Consider the following 22,681-nt stretch of genomic DNA (forward strand, 5'->3'; position numbering starts at 1 on the left):
TTTTTGTTTCAGTTTAAAGTATTTTTGATCTACATACAACTTATTGTATTTTAATGGAAATTTATTTTATTTTATTCAATTTAATTTGCGTTTATAGCTGTGACATGCAGTGTACTGCATTTGCTATAGAAAACATTCACTAATGTGCCTCAGCAAAATGTGTTAGGATAAAAGTACATATCTCGTTTTACACTTACGTTTTACACATATTTAATTAATTTTGAAATTTTTACACTTTAGTAAGTTGTCACAATTTTTTCACAGTGTTTTAAATCTACATTTTCTAATAAAAATTGGTGGAAAAAATAACGAACAATAAAGGTCGGTTTAATGGATATTTCTATTGAATTTTAAATAAATACCTATATTCTAAAGAGATTTATGCTCGTTACAGTGATTTTCAGAAGTGGTTTTCATGAATACAGTATTGCTTGTGAACACATGGTATCTACCTGGGTAGATAATGCCTTTATACATTAAATTTGTGTTAGTATTTTTATGTACATATATGGGCATTTACACCGAAAGGTCCACTGAGACCAGAAAATTAAAAGTGGTTGAAAACACTTCGTTTTATCATATTTTCATAGGGAAACAATCAAATTTAAGTAATGTAAAGAAATTTTCCATTTATTCATAACCCATTTCGAGATATCCGAATGCAAAGTCGAACAAGGGCAACTTTTGTTTTGATACAAGTTCTTAAAGAGAGACGTTATGCATTGACTTTTGAGTCCAAAAACAATGCATAAGAAATTATGCTATTGCAAATAACTGTAAGTTTTTGCTTTGCATTATTACATATTTCGATGTCCCGTGAGACATTGAAAAACAACATTTGGTATCAGTGCGTCGAAAGTATATGCAGAAAGACTGTCAAATATTGAGTCTAAACAGATAATTTTTATATAATTAAAATAAAAGAAACTTTACTAAAAAAATAAGAACATTTATGATTTTGGTACTCATATAAAGTTGGTCCCGTGGTCCCGTAAATTTTTTTTCTTACATAAATGAAATAAATCATGTAAATATGCTCAACTATACATAAATATGGTAAAATTATATCTTATGCCGTCTGATCAGATTGAAAAGCATTCTTTGTTATATAATTCAGACAAAAAGAGAGAAGTGAACAGTATTCCAGGTATAGTCCAGTTGGCCAACTTTGTTGTAATGGGCAAGAAGGAAAAACAGATAGAACTACGTATTCTGAAAAAAATCCGTTTGATGTTCCTGAAACTACTAAAAAAAACCCCTGAAAAAGTTTGAAACAAACAAACGAAACGTTGGGAAGATAATAATAAAAAATTAAAATACTTTGATTTTTATTTATACATTTGGTAACAAATGATTGACCATAAATAGCCCGTAAGATAGGAATCTTAAAAACTAAAATTGTCAACATCATTGGTCATAAATGGAAAACTAAAAAAACTATCATTTAAATTTATTTTTTTTTATTGTATTTACTGATATATGTACAATAGAGTGACAGCCGATTTTTTTTTTTTAGATTTCAAAGAGTGCCGGGTGGAATTTTGTGACACTAGGCCTAAATGTAAAGTGCTGAAAATTTGAGCCAAATCGGGCAACGATTTCTGGACGCGCATCGAGGTCAAAGTTCAGATATATGCAACATTTTACTGTTAATATGGAATAAATAGGTGAAACTCGTTAACTTTCTGCATTATTTTCTAGAAATATGTAGATTTATTTATATTAATGAATATTACATTAAAAAAAAAAATTTTGGAAATTAACCCTGTATCTCCTTTGGTTCAAAATGACCCAAAAACTGTATTATCGCCAAAATTAGAGAAAAATGCAAATTTTTCAGTTTTTGAAAAAATTTTGCTACTAAATAAATACTTTTGCAATTGAATGCAAAAGAATCGAAATATGTACGTAATTATCATTGTAATGAGATATAAATGACAAAATTTGATTAAAAAATTTTAAAGTTATTACAAATTCGCCAGACCATTAACGTGTTTCAGGCCACTTGAACATAAAATTTAGGAAAAAAATTAAGATATTTCGAGAAAAATTAAAATAAAAGCTCATTTTTACTTAAAATATGTCCATATTTACTTGTATATGAGTTTTTGTCTTCGTAGGATACCGATAACCTATTCGCAGGTATGGCCAAAAAAAATATTTTTTTTAACGGCTGTTTCAAAACTCCAATTTCAAATTTTTAAAAATTTTGTTAAACAAATTTCAGATTTTTTCGATCATCACATTGGGGTTTATTGAGATCAAAATAGGGAATAAAAATATGAAAAAATTATGTCAATACCTCTTACAGTTTTTCCGTACCTGCGATTTAAATTTTGCATTTTTCAAGAAAAACTAATTTTTTGTCCATATTTAGGCGAATGAGTCCAATATCCTTACTGTTACAAATTTTAAGTAAAACCTATTCATAGTATTATAGTCCTTGTAATTCTAAATATGTTCTGAAAGTTTTACTAAAATCGGAAAACGATAACCTTTGAATCGTGAAGGTCAAAGGTCAAATTTTTCAATATTTGGAATTTCTAATGAAAAGATAGCGAAATGTTATATATTTTTGTGCCGATTTTCTTGAAACTTGAGGAAAATATATATTGGGGTCTAGCATTTACAACAACAGTGAAAAAATTGATTTTAACCTTTAAGAGGACTTGGGGTCAAAATGGTTGTGTTTTTCGTAATTTTAAAAGTTGAGGGTAATTTGTTATATTTTCCTTAAGTTGCATTAAAATCGGCCCAAAAATATATAACATTTCGCTATATTTTCATTAGAAATTCCAAATATTGAAAAATATGACCTTTGACCTTCACGATTTAAAGGTTAACGTTTTCCGATTTTAGTAAAACTTTCAGACCATATTTAAAATTACCAGGATTATAATACTATGAATAAGTTTTACTTAAAATTTATAACAGTAAGGAAATTGGGCTCATTCGACTAAATATGGACAAATAATTAGTTTTTCTTGAAAATCGCTAAATTTAAATCGCAGGTACGGAAAAACTGTAAGAGGTATTGACATAATTTTTTCATATTTTTATTCCCTATTTTGATCTCAATAAACCCCAATGTGATGATCGAAAAAATCTGAAATTTGTTTAACAACATTTTTAAAAATTTGAAAATGGAGTTTTGAAACAGCCGTTAAAAAAAAATATTTTTTTTGGCCATACCTGCGAATAGGTTAACAGTATCCTACGAAGACAAAAACTCATATACAAGTAAATATGGACATATTTTAAGTAAAAATGAGCTTTTATTTTAATTTTTCTCGAAATATCTTAATTTTTTTCCTAAATTTTTTGTTCAAGTGGCCTGAAACACGTTAATGGTCTGGCGAATTTGTAATAACTTTAAAATTTTTAATAAAATTTTGTCATTTATATCTCATTACAACGATAATTACGTACATATTTCGATTCTTTTGCATTCAATTGCAAAAGTATTTATTTAGTAGCAAAATTTTTTCAAAAACTGAAAAATTTGCATTGTTCTCTAATTTTGGCGATAATACAGTTTTTGGGTCATTTTGAACCAAAGGAGATACAGGGTTAATTTCAAAAAATTTTTTTTTAATGTAATATTCATTAATATAAATAAATCTACATATTTCTAGAAAACAATGCAGAAAGTTAACGAGTTTCACTTATTTATTCCATATTAACAGTAAAATGTTGCATATATCTGAACTTTGACCTCGATGCGCGTCCAGAAATCGTTGCCCGATTTGGCTCAAATTTTCAGCACTTAACATTTAGGCCTAGTGTCACAATATTCCACCCGGCACTCTTCAAAATTTTAACAAAAATTTTTTTCCATACAACTGATTGTCACTCTAATGTACAATACTTTACCTTATGTCTATACTTGATAAATTTTTTGCATGATAAGCGTCAAAATGGTTGTCAGGATAAAAAATTATAATTTTTTATTGTTATTGCTCCGTTATGACAAAATTGTTAGTGTTTTTGCTAAGATACTACGTGCGACATGTCCCGTGCGACTGTTATTAAAATTAATTTAAAAAAAAAAGTATAACTAATTTTTGCGTAAAATCAAAACAATTTTTAAGTGACATCAATGAACAACATTCAAAAATTAGTTACATTTAAATATTGCCTCTGGTTTCGCTGAAATTGGCGTTCGAATGGTTGGCCGTGAAATTGACTTCTGTATTTGTCCCGTGCGAATTCCTCGGTTTTTTGCAATTATCTTGAAAATGAAAACTTGCCCAAAATCAAAATTAGCACAAATTATAGGGCTAATTGAGAGCTATAAAATAAGCCTTTTGTAAAACTAAAAATTCGATTTATTTTGACTTTTTTTCACTTTAAATGTGTACGATGATCCCGTGCGACATAATGGAATTGTCCATATACAATTTTTTTATCAAAATATCTGATACATATTTGTTGTGTTTGTGTACTTGATTATTTGTAATAATTTATACAAATTATCACTGGAAGTTACGGGATTCCGTACGTTTACTTCTAAAAACTTTTAGATGTAGAACATCAACATAAAAAATATGTTTAAAACATGTGATTTTAAATGTAAACAAAACTAAAATGTTGAAATTAATATAATTTACAAGTTTTGCAAAGAAAAGAAATAAAATAACACAAAACAGACGTTCTAAATTGATTTATAATAAAATACAACTTCTTTTTAAAAATTGTTGTTGACGTACTTTTTGTTGTTATTTTTCAGATTGAGAGTTATTTATTTTTACTCTCTAAAATAAAGTTACTTGATATTTTTTACTGGAAAGTACGCGAACACACCTATAATATGAAGTAGTTCATTCAATTTTTCAATAAAATTAAAAGAGGTGTTGACACGGGAAATAAATGTGTCTCAATGTTCAACTACAGATAAAAAATACGTTGAAATGTGGTGATGCTTTTTATATGACAAAAACAAAACACAAAATACAGATCGGTATACTTTAAAGTGTTATACTAATATTTTTGGCATTACAAACATATGTTCAAATGCATTATACCCTCCACACTATGCACAGTGGGGCAGAATCGAAATTTTTTGGAAATAAATCTGGCATTTCTAAACGGCTGGTCCGAGCGGGATAAAAATAGTATATTTTTGCTGTTTTTTGGACAAAAAGGTGACTTAACTCTTTTTTTTTATTAAAAAACAACTTTCTTTAAGAACGTATATCAATTTTATGTTTTTCTATAAAGTTTCTTTACGGAGAACATTTTGGTACGACCAATTCAAATTTTATCCCGCTCGGACCAGCAGTTTAGAAATGCCAGATTTATTTCCAAAAAATTTCGAATCTGCCCCCTGTGCTATGGTGGTGTAGTTTATACAAATTCATATCAAAACCTACTGAGCACAAAAGAAACATTATGCGTTCGAAACATTATTCGGTCGACATTTTGAAGATACATATTTCCAGAAAATTTAGCTTATGCATATTTTGGCACAAGGAACGATTCCGGCCATCTGTCTAGCTGGCTGGCTGTCCATGTAAACCTTGTCCGCAAAGTACAGGTCACAATTTTGAAGACATATAATTTGGTACATATTATTTCTTTGGCCCAAGAACCAAGCCTTTTGAAACTGACTGCAATCGCTCCATTATTTCACCTAGCCCCCATACAAATCTCTTAAAATTGTTTTTAAACACATAAAATTCAACAGAAATAGCAATTCCACGAGAATGACTACCACGACTGAAAACCCAAAAACCCTTGAAATTTTTTTTCAAGATGATTGGAATAGGAGAAAACACTAAAATATTTGAATCTGATTGTTTATTTGCTATTATAAAATTATTTATTGAAACCGAATGTATATTTTCTATTATTTTTTAGTTTTTTGTATACTACATATATTTACAGAATATATATTGTTTTATTATAAGATAAAAATCTGTCACGTACGGCATGTCATGTACGATATTAAATTTTATTTATTATAAAATCATCCAAAGATTGTTTTTATTTAAATATAACGGATTATAAAGGAATATTTTCCTCTTTCGTTTAGTGTAAGAAATTAAAAGAAAACATAACGCCTCTCACGATTCGAAATGTTCGCATATTTCTACATGTACCTCAAAATGACTTCCGTTTTATGTCACGTACGATGTACCTTATTTCGCTCGATATTTTTGACAATAATTTTTCGAAAGAACTTTTTATTATTTTAAAATATAGTGCCTTCTGAATGGAACATAAAGACCGAATTATTTTTCAGATACTCTTATTTTTGCAAAATCTATTCCACTCCATAGGCGTACAAATATCACGTACGATGATATGAAATTGCCCATATGGACATAAATCACATGATCTAATTTCATGGCAATCGGTCCATAATTGTTCATAGCTCCCATATAAGATCCTCTTGCGAATATTATTCACGAAAATAAATTATTGAAATTTTAAAAGAAAAATATTTTTTTTGTTTTTTTTTACTTAGAGTAGGGTATTATATACTTTTTTAATTGTTTTAAGAATGCATTCGAACATTGTATTTGTTATATGCATAGATCTTGATTGTGCCAGCCTGCTGGTGTCATGTATTTCTCGCTTTAAACCAAAAATGTGGCCAATAAAATACCGATAATAATAAATAAATCTCCGAAAACCATAAAACTGTTCGAAAGATAAGGAAATGTTTTGTTGTACTCAGTTCAAATACTCCAAATGTTTAGTTACAATACTCTTGTCGCAACTGAGCGATATGTATGTATGTTGGAAAACCACCAACCATTTTAAGTTTTAACCACAAATGTCACATTTTATTTAGTGACAAATAAAAGGGCTGTAAAATTTGATAAGGGTTTTATTGTTAAAAGTTAACTAACAGACATATCATAAACACACAAACGATTGTCATAGAATTTTAACCTTTCACACCATTTACCACAATATTTCTCACAACCGTTATGAGTTATTAACTTATTGACATCCACAAGTAACTTTGAATGTTAATAAGTTTATGCGAACTTATTAATTTTTATAAATTAAATGAGATACTTTTAAAAATATTTATTAAATATATCAAGTATTGATTTAAGGTTCTAATTGGTTTTTTTGTTATACATATAATTTTATTTTGCATAAATGTTAATCTTCTTTTTTTTAATAAAATTAAAAAAAATTCCCAAACCATTTTGTACCTCAGATCGTATACACACCAACAAATAAGAATTAAATAAAACCATTACTCATACCACACGTAGCACATTTTTTTCAAGTTTATTTATAGTAAGTTAATATGGCATACTTACTACATGTGGAATGAGTAATTTGTTCAACTACTAAAATGAAAATGAATTAGTGAAATTCCAGTAAAGTGTCCTAAGGGAAGAACTTTTTTTACTATAATACAATGGCTGAACACTAGTTTATTTAAAGTAAAATGCTTTGATTCACAGTTGGATGGTGAATGCTGTGCTCAATTGGTTTTAAACATATTTGTAAAATCAATTTCAAATTGACCCTAAAAAAGTTATTATTATTAATATTATGAACACTTAATAGTCTTAAACTGTTTTTTTTTTAAATTTCACAAAATCCTTAAAAGTTCTTAAAATAATGGAACATTTGTTAAATACTACTTAATAAATAAAACCAAAACGTGAGTATATCTACACATAAATACGTACAAACAAGTGACGTCAAAACTTTATTATTTAAAAATAAAAAAAACCAAATGAAAAATGCTAAAGTTTTTTTATTTCGTTACATAAGGAAAAGGTTTCTTTAAAAATTAAAACACTTGAAGTTTAATCAATGTTTTCCATGAAATAATCATACCGATTTCCTTCATCGTTGTTGCCAAGGGATATTTGTTCTTTTAGAAAATAAATAAAAAACGCAAATAATGAAACTTTTATTTATCCCTTTTCTAAAAAAATATGTTTATTTATGGGATAGATTTTATTTTTTTCTATTTTTTTGTAGTTTTTCTTTTCCTTTCACTTTTTTCGATTTAGCAAGAACTTTATATCCTTTAGCCAAACATTCCAATTCTACTTAAAGGTTACAGGACAATGGTGAAAAATTGTTATTTTAAAGAATTATGTATAAAAACAACATTTTCTAGAGTCATTTTGAATTTGATACGTTCATTTTTTGTTTCAAAGAATTTATTCAAAGGTGTAAAGGATCTGTAAAGGAAAATGTCAAAAAATCGTTTTACAAAAATAAATGAATTTAATTTTTCATTTAAAGGGTCATTACAACAACAAATTGTGGACAGGTTTATCAAAAATTCCATTTAAAGAAAACAACATGAAAGTAAAACATTTGTGTACAAATTAAAACGAAACGGAAAACAAGTAAGGGAACATACAGAGCCCTTAGCGATAAATTATCGTAAGTGACATTTCACAAATTTGATTTTATTGTTGAAATTACAATTTATAGTCCGACCGGTCAAAATTTCTTCGAATACCGAAAGCGAAACTTATATATATTATATTTTATTATAAAATATCTAAGAAAATAACAGATATTTAAGAAGCAGTTTCTTTAAAAATATTCTATTTCAGATGAAAAAAACATCTTCATACAAAGCTTAAAGATATATGATAATATTTATTTATTTTGTATGTGAGGTTCCATGTTCACTAATCACTAACGCCTAAATTATAGTTAGCAATATCTCATAATCGACTTTTGGCGAAAAAGAACTTTTTATTGCTTGTATAATGCTTGTTTTACGACGTTTTTATTTCTGATTTTTTTTCATCCAAGAGTGGGTCTAAATTTTTTCTTAAATTTATAAGAAAAATGTCATTACCACCACCTTGCAGCCATTTTTTGTAACAATTGGTGAAACAGAAAAATAGATAATTTCAAAACTTTTTAAAAGAGGTATCTGCGATGAAATTCTGACAAAAAATAAGGAATTTAGACGTAAAAGTAATAAATATTACATCGAATCTTTTTTTTTTAATTTAAGTTTATTAATAGCAAACGAGTTTATTCAAAGTTATTAAATTTTATATATAGCAGAATTTGTCACAAATAGTTTAGATAGCTATTTTTCTTCAATCATTCAAAAAAAAATTTAAAATAAAAAAATATTTGATTTTTTTTTTGCAAAATCAAAAACTTTTTTACTTTTTTTTAATTTGCAATAAAATGTCAAACATTTTTCATTTTTTTTTTGTTTTTATATTATTAAAAAAACTACGGCGCACAGTGTTGCCCTTTTTTTGCCGCCAATATTTAATTTTAAATACTTATATTAAAGTTAACACCTATGAACCTTATGTTCCTGAAAATGTTTATGTCTCTATGTAAACATTTTCCGTATAAACAGGGTGACTCAATATGCGCCTTTTTATTATTTGACTAAAAAGTAGGATTTTATAATAAATTTAGAAAATTCAATTGCTTATAACTTTTAATTTACAAAAGGGATTTTTATGGAGTAAACGGTTTTTGTTAAAATGGTAATTTTATTGCGGAATTTCGGTTTTTTCGGTTTATTCAATAAACTAAACCGTTTGACCTTTTATCCTATAAATAGTGAGTGAAAAATTTCATCGTATTATCAGCAACATATTTACCCAAAAGCCTAGTACTCTGTTCATATTTGTGAAAATCTGTTGGTTTTAAATTCGTTCAAAAGAAGTGCTGCTTATGTTATTTCGTGTGGAAAAAGTAAGGCTGGCAGATGTATTTCACATGTTTTCTTTCGCTTTTGCGAAATTATTTTTCATATATTTCATTCCAAATATTTTTATATGTAGTTTGACAGCATTTCGCTTAAGTCATAAAAAACTTGTGAAAATTATCAAAATTTTTGGAGGTTGTCTTACATTTGGATCCATAACCCTGGTTCTATCGATTTGATTTTACTGATATTAAATACAAAACTGCTTGGACAAATCATAAATATTTTGGTATATATTTCACTTAAGTATTTTGGATGTGAGAGTGTTTTACACAGACAGACAGACGGACGGACAGAAGGACAGACGGACATAGCTCAATCGATTTAGAATTTCACAAGGATCAATAATATATATACCTTGTTTGGTCTCAGATGAATATTTGTCAATGTTACACACGGAATGACAAACTTATGTTTACCCTAATTTACCACTTGTGGTGGTGGAGGGTATAATAATCTGAAACTTGAACAAATTACAGCATATGGGCAAGTCCCAGAAACAGTCTACCAACAAAAAAATGTTTAAATGAATCAAACTTGGAATTCTTAATTGTAATATTAGACTTGATATGTATATTATATTTTATATATAAATGTATTTTGATGGTCATTCATACAAAAATGATTACCAAATCCAACACTAGGTCAGATATCTTAATTTTATACAAACAAATTGAATTTATTAATGTGTTTTTATAATTACTGAAATGTTAACAAGATGGTTCGATTGACAGCTATATTTTTGACCATTCAATTTAGATACAATTGAGTAATTTCACTTTGAATGGAATTTTTCGCAACTTCTCACGGAAAAGGAGGTAATTTTCTAGCATCTGGATAATTTGTAACGAGCGTCATGTAACGTGCGTAACAAAATGTTCTCGGCTTTTTATAAAAACGGCAAATGATTGTTCATGCAAATAAGTTATATTAGAATTCTCTTTCATTCATCTTTCTTTTAGGAATAAGATTTTGTGTGCTTTATTATGCCAAATTCGATAAAATTACGAATAAACACTTCAACTTTTAAAGTAACGTGCGTCACAAAATTTTGCGATCAATTATTTCGCAAGAAATGTCAATTAAAAGGAAATGTCTTATGCCATTTGGAATTGCACTTAAATCTCACTATAGCGTATAGTATACGTTGGAGGTATCTTATTTGAAAAACCAAAAAATGTTCATATTTAAATATGAAAACGTGTACTAATGAAACGTTCGTCACGCAGACTTAGCCCATATATAACGCAGCTGTTAACTACGGTGTTTCAAAAACTTAAAAATGAAAACAAGAAAATTATAAAGGAAAATTATACTTGTCACATTAATAATATGTGTTAAAAATGTTTTAAATGATTTGACAGTTCTTCTGGAAAATATCGTGATGAAAACATTAAGGGCCATTATTACAACTTTCCGTTATATTTAAAGGTAACTTTAAGCAATAGAAAAAGGTAACTTTAACTATAACGACAAGGTAACTTTAAGCAATAGAAAAAGGTAACTTTAACTATAACGACAGGATGAAATAATGGCCCTAAATGAATTTAGTTCTTCGGCTTTTATAAATGAAAAATTAAAATATTGTTTCATGTTTGCTAGTATTGAATATTGCTCTGCCAGTAATCGACAGATTAATATATTCTTAGCCATCAGTAAAGAGGTAGTTTTTACAAAAAGCCAAAATAGTTTGTCGAAAAGTTATCTGGAAATTTGTTTATCGTGGTATAGCAGAGATTGATAAGATCAATGATCTTGAAGAATATAAAGAAAAAGGTTTGTCTGAGGCATATTTGTATTTTATGCATGAATTTCAGATTTATGGAAGCAAAGTTGTAACTATAAAAAGATTTCCTCTCACGAAACAGAAACTTTCAAAGTAGAAGCAAATCAGTTTTTAATAAATGATATTACATACTTAGAGCAACGATATAATTTCAAATTTCAAATATCAATCTCAATTGACAACATGTTGTACACTAACTTTTGTAGCCTGCGATGTAATTTGACGAAAGATATTCCAATTGATAAGAAATGCGATAAAAATAACGTACAAAATCTATATAAATTGATCTCGTTTGTTTCCCCCACAACAATTAGCAATGCATTTTGTGAAAGGACTTTTATATAATCTATACTCACAAGAAAAGTTTCGGTCTAATAAGGCTAAATTTTGATGAAAGTTGCAACATTTTCCAAAATTTGTTGCTTACAACTAAGGTGTTACTGTATTCTGTAAATCAAAATACAAACTAATAGTTCTACTTTTTTACATGCACCTGTATGTAATAAAGAAGTGGCCACTTCAAATCCGTACGGATTAAACAACATATGTTAACATTTCATACATTAAATTAAAGGTAATTTATTAAGCTTTAAAAAATATAACTGTAGGTTTATGTGTCTTTATTGCGAATAAATGTTCTGGCTTTTCTTTTTATGCCTCCATTAATAGTTGCACAACTTTTCTCCCCACTTCTACCGCTATCCCAGCATATTTATTCCACTTTTTTCTCATCAAAATCTGGTTATTTACTGTACCTACACTCTTTTTCAATTTACGTTTACAATTGCCCAATATATCCCAATTGGACGAAGATTTGGGCAATTTGTTTAATTGATGTGTTTTGGTATAACATCAATATTATTCTCATTATACCACTTCATAGTTGTATTTGAGTAATGACAACTTGGCTAAAACTTTGTATCAGATGTGTGATGTCTTATAAATGACAGCAATTGCTTTTCCAAACTCTTTTTTTATATATAATTCTGAAAATTCTTTAAAAACATGTCTGAAAAGCTTGACTCTTCAAACCGCAGCTGCGGATTGCCTGCTAAATTAATATTTTTGTTCAATTTTACGTATTCATATTTAAAGGCCACATAACCTCGAGCTGCCGAGATGTAAAATTTTTGATCTGATATCTGTCGAAAATCAGATTTTGGCTATCTTATAACCCGACAAAGTCGGATTTTCTAGATATTTGTGTACAATCTTTTCTCTAGCTTCTTTTTCCATTGTGCGTACACTTTTTAAAACTAAACATAATGACTTGCAATTCATTGTAGGTAGATTTGTTGTTAAAAACTTACGTAAATCTTTTTCCATTTTAATTACTACAGTGCGTACGGATTTTAAGTGGCCACTTCTTTATGACGTACGACTGAATTTTAATTGTTATGTTTCTTAAAATAAAATTTAACTTTTTTAAGCTATAAGTGAATTTTTAAATTGTCCAGTTATTTTCTCAGAATCCAGGTAAATTTTTCTATCGTCCAGTTATTAGACTTTTGGTATCTGGCAACCCTGCCTATCATACAAAGTAAATATTTATTTTTGAATATCTGTAGAACTATGTATAATTGTGACCGTCTTCAAACTTTATACGAAACAGTGTTTTATGAGTGCATGAAGACAAACCAGAAATGGGACAGACCGGAACAGGGTGTGTGGCACCTCCAATACAAAGTAATTGGTTATTTTCGAATATCTTTAGAACTATAATTGTGGAACTCTGCAAATTTTGCACGAATATCTAAAGAACTATAATCGTAAAAGTATTTAAACTCTGTATGAATTAATTTCTTATCACTGGACTATGGCAGAATTTCCAAATTTTGCGGCAAAAAGTTGATTTTCCAACATCATATTTTTTAAATTTTTTTATCACGTTCTATTGCCAACATATTGGAAAGAAAAAATAAATACAAATAATGACAGTTGACAACCGATAATTAGACATAAAATTCTGATAATATATACATTTATTCTAATTCATTTTATTAATTGTGAAGCAGTATAATTTTTTATTAAATAAATCGTCGTTTTCCAAAATATACTTTCAATAAAATAAATCTTTGAATATGGATTCTATTACACGAGGTGTGTATTTGTAACTGTTGTAAAGATATTTCGTAAATGTTGGTATTTAGAACTTATTTTGATGTTTTTACTGGGTGATCTTTTTTTTGAAATTGTGAATAGTGTTAATGTATTTTGTGGAGTAGAACTCCCGTGGATAACAACCTTTAATGGAGTTTCCTACATGTAGTTGTTCGTGGGAGACTAAGGTTTAATGCCATGTAAAATTTGTTTGCAAATAATTGCAAACTCACGACTTAATGCTACTTTTGCAAAAGGTAAATTCATAAACTTTTGTCTAAAGTTTATAGAAATGTATCTATCAAATTATAAAGAGGGAGTATTAGAGAGTAAGCATTATTTTTTTCGAAAATCCCCCTTATGGGCGGCTCAATACAAAAAAAGGGGGCGTGTATCGCCCATTTTTACTCAAATGGAATATTTTGACAGTAGAACCATGCATACCATATTTGGTGAGTCTAGCTTGTCGGGAAATAGTTTTTGCCGCTACTTGGGGTTTTTCGGCTATAGTGCACTGTTCGGAGCATTGCTGTAAATGGGTTTGATTGGATTAGTGGGCGTAGTAGATAGTTATTTTCGAATATCAGGAGTAGTATGATTGCGAATTCCTACAAACTTTATATGAATCAATTTCATATCACTGAAGTTTAACAAAAAATTATAAGAATCGGAACAGGGAGTGAGTCACCTCCGATAGAAAGTAAATAGTTATTTTTTAAATATATTGAGAACTATAATTGTAAAGACTTTAAACTTTGTTTGAATCAATTTTTATCACAGTACGGAGTTTAGCTAAAAATGGTCTGGATCGAAACAATGTGGTTGGCACCGTCCATACAAAGTACATAGTGAATTTTGCATATTTGGCTAACTAAAATTTCGAGATTCTTCAAACTTTGTCTGAAACATTATTTTTACGTATATCTGGAGAATTATAATAGTTAAGAGAAGCTGTAAATGAGTTATTTTGTTACCAGTGTACATAAAATATATAGAAATGGGTAGGATCAGAACAGTGGAATGGTATCTCTCATATCAAGTATGTAGTTATTTTGAAGTATCAAGTGAACTTTAATTGTGAGAGTCGTTAATCGTTGTGTAAATTACGTTGCTGCCAGTGTCCTGTTATGCCAACAATTAAGGATATTGAAGGGACGTGCCTAATTGTTGGCATAACAGGACACTGGCAGCAATGTAATTGACACAACTCCTTATGATTGTTTAATGTTGATACCTACTTACCGAACTGAACATTTTATATGAACTGAACTGAACATTTTATATGAAAGAAAAATTCAAACACGTTTTATAAATTTCATTTGAAATTGTATGTATATATTAGGTATTAATTTGCATTTTTTTCTCATTTATTAATTATTTTATAATCATAAATTATTTAAATTTAAATAGAAAATACATACAGCATTGCATAATATTTAATATTTGTATAATAATAATAATCATATATCATATATAAATTTCGTTATTCTCAATATTTCTCTGACTGGTATGATCCATGTAAGTATGAATACTATGTACATAATGTTTAGAAATAAATAAATACATAAACTTATTAAAATAAAGTAGTTGTGTACATTTAGATTATATTAAATTAAACTATATTATACGATTTTCAATCAATAAAATTTAAATGTGTGTTTTCTTAAGGATTTAATTGCAACTGAATCGTAAGGCTTGCAGCCAAAAATTTCTGATACATTTTAAAATGCTACCAAATACGAATTGTGGATTAAGTTGCACAAATAATTCGGAACAAGTAATTATTAAATTATTTTCTTTAGTTTTTGTTTATTTAATTTGAATTGTAATTGTAAAGGCTATTTCCAGAGTAGGATTTAAATATTGCAATGAAAATTGTTTGCACTAATTTATTGATCCTGATAAATTATATTTGAACTTTAAACTTAAATATAACAAATTTGTGTCTGTCTCTTAGTCTTTCTCAGAATTGAATCTGTTTAACCGAAGGCGGATGCGAGAGTATTTTAGTTGATAAAAAAATATCCAGTTAATTTAGTATATACATTGTCTTTTATTGATACTAACTAGTTAAATAATGTTAATGCATTAAATTTTATTACAATATTTCGAAAAATTGAAAACAATTTTGCCATCGTTACAGACAGACAGTCATTAATAAAATGTTTAATTATTTTTAATGGATTCCGTTAAAATTTAATCATATTAAAAACCAAATAAAACAACACCCACGAAAATAAATTAAACCAACAGAAAATATAAATAAATAAATAAATTTATTAATTATTTTTCCTTTATGAGCTGGATGAATGCCATAAATGAACAGTATTGTGTGAAAAGAAATCAATTAATTAACAATTGCCTGGACCAAAGTGCATTAAACAAATAAAAATATTTTGTTACTTTCTAAAGGGCACAAAATTAATCAGAAATTTATTTAACATTTTACTATTTACATAATTTGTAATTTTTATTCTTTCATCATCAAGTAATATTTTACATTTATTTATTTTTATCTTTGGGTGGTTCTGTAATGTATCAATCTATATCTATGATATTTATTAAAGCTATTCAGTTGTTTCTTAAATAATTAACAGTTTAAACAATTCAAGTAGATGGTAGGTAAATATTAAATACAACTCTAAAATCTACAAGTTTAACATAATTAAACAAAATTTTAGTTTTTCAGCTGATTAATTAATTAAATGTTTAGAGTTTATGTTGAAATTTACATGATATTTGAAATGCTCAGTGCTGAGCTGGAAAAGCGCGTCCGTATCTCAGAAGCCTGAGGTCATTTGACCATTTTTGGTATCAATCCAATCACAACCTAAGGGAGTATTGTTATTCGACATCATCATTATGGGCGAGGAGGTGCGTTGAACTTCCCGCGCCGGATAGTAGACGACTGGGCCGGGCGATGGTGCCCGACCACGTTTGATCTTGAGGACACCGGGCGAACTGGCACTTTTCATTAGGCGACCATTGTTCAATGTACTATTGCCCGATGCCGTTACCAAATAGGTGGTGGTAGTACTACGTTGCGTGCCGTGTCGCGAGAAACGTCCCGAAGACCGATGATTCAAAGTGCCATCACCATTGTTGGATATTGAGCTTTCGTAGTGTATAAGATCGGGCTGGTCGCGGCTCAGGCGGCGTTTGAAAAAAATCAACAGGAATATTCGCTTAAACTTCTCGCCGAATATCACGTATATCAGAAAGTTACAACTACTGTTGATGGTCACCAATAGATTGGAGATTTTCGCCAGCGAATGATCAATGAAATTGTAGAATGCCTCGGACACGTTTAGCACCAGGGCCAGAAAGTTGAAAACGAAAAAAACTACCACTACACACAACAACATGGTCGCCAAACCGATTTCCAGTTTTTCAGAACGCGACAATCGTTGGCGTTCTCGATTCGCCCTCTTCACCTGCCGATAAATCTGGCAGTTGAGTATGGCCAGCGTCAGAAACGGTATGACATAGTTAATTATGAAATAACACCACAATATATACACAGTAATATAGGTTTGATTTTGCCTCAGCTCCGACGGCCGCACACAGTGCAACACCACCGTACTATTGGGAATACTAGTGTCGATGGTTACCACCTCCCAAAATCGGGACATGTTATAGAGTAGGGCAAATAGGATGGAGACTATCACATAGATTTTGGCACGTCCATATGTACACAGGGCTCTGGCTTTTAGCGGATGACAAACGGCCACGTAACGTTCTAGCGTTACGGTAAACGTCATGTATATGCTGGCCGTCTGCGATATCATGGCCACAGGAAAGACTACCGGCGATATAAATGGATAAATGTAATTGTAGTAGAGGAACAAATGTCCGGTGTAGGGATAAATGGACGGTATGCCAAATAACAGCACAGACGTTATAATTAAAACAGTATCACAGCATGCTAAACCAATGAGCAAATAATTGATGCTAGAACGCATTTGAGGACGGGACAGTATAATCATAGATATAACATTACCTATGATGCCAAGGACACCCACTATATTCAGACAGATGCCACATACCCAAAACTCGACTATCGTATTGTGATCGTCTGGATTGTAGACTTGTTCGCAGGGTATATATGTGGCCAGTTGGTCATAAATGTCGGGGTACGTGCCATTCAACGTCTGATTACCAAAATTCGCACTATACGTTTGGCTGCTACTGTTGCCGCCGAGTCCCGCTGAGAATGTGTCATTTGTGGTGTAAGCGGAATTCGCATTGACCTGCACACTATCGATAAAGTCTTGTATGGAGATGGGTGCCGAATCGAATTCACCAATGTTATCGTTGTCGAGACCAGCCGGTGGTAACACTTGTTGCTGTTGTTGCAGTAACGGTTGTGATATTGTGGATGTTTGAAGCATTTGCAATTTACGCATTAGAAACGGATAAACGTTATCCGTAGTACTTAGTTCAATCATTTGTTTTGAATATATTTAATGACTTTTTCTATATAAATAAACTAGGTGTTTGTAACATTTTGATTAGATTTTTGGTTATTTATAAATAACTTTAACTCTTAGTTTATTTCTTAACTCTTAACAATTTCTTGAGTTTAATTAATATTATTTAGGAGGTATTTAACTAATATAACTTTGGGTCTTTATTTTAGCTTGAAAGTGGAAACAAATTTACTTACAATTAGTGTAATTTATTAAAAACAATATTCAAATTCGTGGAAATTTAATTTTTAACTTTTTACAAAAAACAAACTTTAAGCTTCCTTGTTATAAAAGTTACTAAGCCAATAAGCTTAAAGCTTTTCACTTGTTTTAGTTACAAAAAATAAACTTTGTTTAATTTCAGCTAACAGTTATTCTTAAAACTCTATATATCACAACAATCTCTTAGCACTTTCCAACTTTTAGTTATTTTGAATTCTTTTTTGTTAAATATTCAATGTGTTATTCTATTTTGTTTTTTTACTTTTTGAGAAATTGTGCGAGATTTCTTTAAAGAAATACAACCTGGAAACTTAAGAACTTTTCGTTTAATATTTTATGCGAATGTTTTTTTTCATTCATTCTCTCTCTCTATTTAATTCAGTTTTCTTGAGTTTTGCGGGAAAATGCGAATTTCTTTGAAAGTAATTTCTTTAAGCGAACCAATTTAGGATAAAAACTTGTTATTTGATATTTAAGAATAAAATGTTGCTAGTTTCTTTTTTCTTTCGTTTTTAGTTGCAATGCAATATTGTTTGCTGTCACTAAGTATTGTAGATTTTGAATATTATTGTATTGTTCTGTTCTCTTGATGATGATGATGATGTTGTTATTGTTATTATTTTTGCTGTCAAGTGAACTGATGATGTTGACTTGCAATTTATGCATTCCATTGACAATCTCTGTATGTGCGTGTGTTTATGTTTTTCCTGGCATTTCTAGTTAAATTCTATTATTATATTTTGTTGTAACTGTTCTCGTTTTGTATCTATCTTTCACTTCAGCACTGTGGCTGTTGCTGTTGTTGTCCTTCAGTTTTCTATTTTGTTTTTGTATTGCAGTCGAGTAGTATTGTTGGCGAAACTAAATAGTTTAACATTTATTTTGTGGCCTCTAGACATTTATTGTCAACTATTGTAATATTTTTTCTGTGGCTCGTTGTCGCTGTTTTGTATTTAAGTAGAATTTAATTAAAATTCTCAGTGGTGTAGTTTTAATTTGCAGTGGATTTTTAATTTTTACCAAATTTTCATTTAAACACTTATTAATTATTATTATTATTGTAGATACACACAATAGTGCCGAGAGTGTGAGCATTTAAATGTTTACGTGTTTATGTAACTGCAGAAATTGTTGTAGAATATTTTATTTGTTACAGGACAATTGAGTTTAAAATACTAAAAACTGTTAGTTGCAAAACCCAGTTGCAATATTTTATAGTTGCACATGTGAATTGTTGTCGTATGCTGTTTGCATGTTTGATTTAAGCCGCATTGAACACCATTTCTCACTTAGACACATGCAATTCATTTAAATTCCAGCCACACACACATATGTACTTGTCTCTTACATGTATTTACACACATACATACATTGACACGCATTCTAACGGGAAAATTAACGAGCCGTTATTACCATAGCTGTGTGTGAGAGAGGCAGAGAGTGTAGTTGTTGTCTTTAAATAATAGGGAAGCTTTACTTGAGCATAAACGTGCATTCATACATATAAACCTGTTCTTCATAAAACTGCATTGAACTTTTGTTAAAAGCTGCCTTTTCACCTCTTTTTCTCTTCTCTTTGGTAGTGTTGCTAATGTTCGTTCACCTCTTCACACACGATCTCTGCTCGACCCCACAGCCGAACTAAGCAAAGCAAAACAATGGGACTCCTCGTTAGTTTGTATTCGTGTGTATTGTTGTATTGTATGTGGTTGTGTATTCGTATTGTTTGTATTCGATTGTTTGTTTATTTCAATGGCTGCCGTTATCCTTGTTTAATAGTTGTAGGTTGTTGTTGTTATTCCTTTTTCCCACTGGTGCTGGTTTAGTTAGTTGTTGGTTTATGCTTCACATTTGCCATCGTTACACATATTTTTATTCTAAAACCCACTCATTCAAGCGCAATCAGTTCGTTCTACTGTGTATTTGCTCTTCTAATAAAGGATGTGGTGGGTGGGTTGGTTGTTGTGTGTGTGTGTGTGAGCAGTGATGTAAGTGGATTTATTTTTGGTAGGAAGTAATATTGTTATTAAGACTTTGTTGATTTCTCCTATTTGGTTTTATATCTTTTCTTGTTTTATATTCCTCCATAAAAAGTCGTTAAGCTGTTTATATTTCTTCTTCGTTGTGTTATTCTTTTTTTATTCGCTTTTTTGCACACGGTGCTCAATTATCTGCAATAATATGTGGAAGAGAGAAAAAAAAAAAATTTCAATTATTTTTAAAGTTTTTTTCTTATTTATTTATTTGTTTATTTTTATTTTAGCGAGAGAGAAAAAGATTTATTTGCTTTTTGGTTAAGGAAATGAATATGTAATGGGCAATTGACTAATGCAAAGTCAACATTTGTATGCATGATTAAACGAAGGCTTTTGATTAAAGTTATTTTAGTTTATATTTTTTTATACCCACCACCACAAAGAGTGGGGTGGGGGTAAATTGATTTTGCCATTCCGTTTCTAACATATCGCAATAAGTATAAATATTCTGGGTCCTCATAAAATTCTAAGATGATCTAGTTAAGTCCGTCCGTGTCCAAAATGGCTCAAGTAAAACCAGAGTTATGGACCGAAATGTGAAACAATATCCAAAAAATAGTTGATATTTCGTATGTGGAAAAAAATTAGTGTTCTAGGACTTATTTCGAATAAAAATGTTAACAAAATAAGAACTACATTGTAAAAATCTTTGCAAGTTTTTTCATATTTTATCTATATCAAGTGACAGTGGAATAAACTAATTAATGATAACATGTGCAAAGTAGAACATAAACTTTTTTCTGAAAAAATATATATATGGATCTTAATCAATCAGATGTAAATTCTAATTAATATATTATGAAATGTGTACACAAAATAAATCATTTCATAAAAAGAAACATCAGAGATTATTTTTAAAAAAGAAAGTTCTTCTTAATTGTCACGCCCAGATGATTATGGCGTTTTCCAACACAATTCAAATCCCAGGCTTTTCTAAAGTGAAAAATATCCCAATATTTTTAAATGTTTTTAAATTAAAACTAATTTAGAGTTTTCTGTGATAATTATTTGTTTGGTGTTGAAAATGGGTAAAATCGGTCTAACCAAAACAGAACCAAATGTCCGTACCAGGTTTAAAAACAATTAAAATACGAGGAGACCTAGAAAGCCAAAATTTTTTACAAATCGTTACCTTAAATGCAAACAGACGTAACTACGTACACAAAAATTCAAATGTGATTACTTACACAGGGCAACTAAATCGAAAAAAAACTTTACAGGCAATTTTGATGTATTGTGATTCCATTAGTACAAATATGGTCCAAATTTTAAATACTATGGAGAAGTTTTTTCTAAAATTGTGAATTTTTTTAAATGTTTCTCCACATAATTTATGATAACTGAAAAACGATTAGTCCGATATTATTGAAGTAAACTTAGAAAAGTTTAAATTTACATAACCCTTACTTAATCTGTTAATATATTACGTTTTAATCGTCTCAGTAGTTTCGGAAAAATTTAAGCAAAATATATATTTTTTACGTGGAAATAGCAATTTTTGTGTTTTAAAAAACTCATGAAAAATCGAAAACAGCCGAACTTGTTCAGGGTTATTGCTTTATCGCAAAGCCACATGTAATAGGAACAAAATGATATATCGAAGATAAAAATCGATTGATTATTTTCGAATTCATTTACAATTAAGTGAATTCGCTCATTTTCACAAAATTTAACTTCTTTGCTTGATATATGTACATAAAATTGAGTACTAAATGTTCTTCTTTCGATTAATTGAATTTTGAAAGCATTTTCCCTGTGCTTTGTACAAATTTTCACATATGTATTGCGTTTTAATCGGCTCAGTAGTTTCGGAGTTATAATAACAAATTGAAGTAAAAAATATATTTTTTATGTGAAAATATCAAATTTTTTTTGTTTTTAAAATATATTGAAAAATCGAAAACAGCAGAAATTGTTTGTTTTTTTTTATCGCGAAGGAACAAAATGAGATATCGATCATAAAAATCGATAGATTATTTTCGAATTTATTAACAATTAAGTGAATTCGCTTATTTTCAGAAAATTGTATGTGCGTTCAAGCGAGTATTTTGAGTGTAAATTTTACATGTGTTTTGTTATTGTAACCAAAATTTTAGGAATAACAAAACACAAGTAAAATTTAGAAAGTGATTCTGAGTCGATGGGTATACTTTAAGGTGGTTGTTGGGAAAATATTTTTGCACGTTACAAACATCTGCACAAATCCAATATACCCTTCCCACTATGGTGTTGTAGGGTATAATAACTAGTTCTATAGGCTAAAACTTTCCACAAACAATTGGTATTTTACGACATACTTTTGAGTCAGTAAAAGTATTATATAAGGAGAATGATTTAATTTTGGTCACTCTCACAAAAGTGATCGTCTAAAAGCTTTAATTTAAAT

At 29.3% G+C, this 22,681-nt stretch overlaps 1 protein-coding gene and 1 long non-coding RNA gene across 2 annotated transcripts in view; both read right to left on the reverse strand.

Annotated features, from left to right (window-relative positions):
* Positions 1 to 14,872: 14,872 nt before the first annotated feature.
* On the reverse strand, positions 14,873 to 18,070 carry FMRFaR (FMRFamide Receptor). The gene has a single exon (XM_065504013.1). The coding sequence runs from the start codon at positions 18,014 to 18,016 to the stop codon at positions 16,349 to 16,351; it is 1,668 nt and encodes a 555-aa protein (XP_065360085.1). The 5' UTR covers positions 18,017 to 18,070; the 3' UTR covers positions 14,873 to 16,348.
* Positions 18,071 to 18,277: 207 nt separating this feature from the next.
* Positions 18,278 to 22,681, reverse strand: part of LOC135954549 (uncharacterized) — an 82,839-nt gene continuing 78,435 nt past the window's right edge. Inside the window, exon 3 of the long non-coding RNA XR_010576264.1 lies at positions 18,278 to 20,430. This is a non-coding gene — a long non-coding RNA (uncharacterized LOC135954549). The remainder of the gene's footprint in view (positions 20,431 to 22,681) is intronic.

Source organism: Calliphora vicina, chromosome 3 (assembly GCF_958450345.1).
Source record: "Calliphora vicina chromosome 3, idCalVici1.1, whole genome shotgun sequence".
NCBI classification, from domain to species: domain Eukaryota; kingdom Metazoa; phylum Arthropoda; class Insecta; order Diptera; family Calliphoridae; genus Calliphora; species Calliphora vicina.

Bases quoted from the DNA above. Each gene is read 5' to 3' on its own strand.
- FMRFaR (XM_065504013.1), bottom strand. From the start codon at position 18,016: ATGATTGAACTAAGTACTACGGATAACGTTTATCCGTTTCTAATGCGT.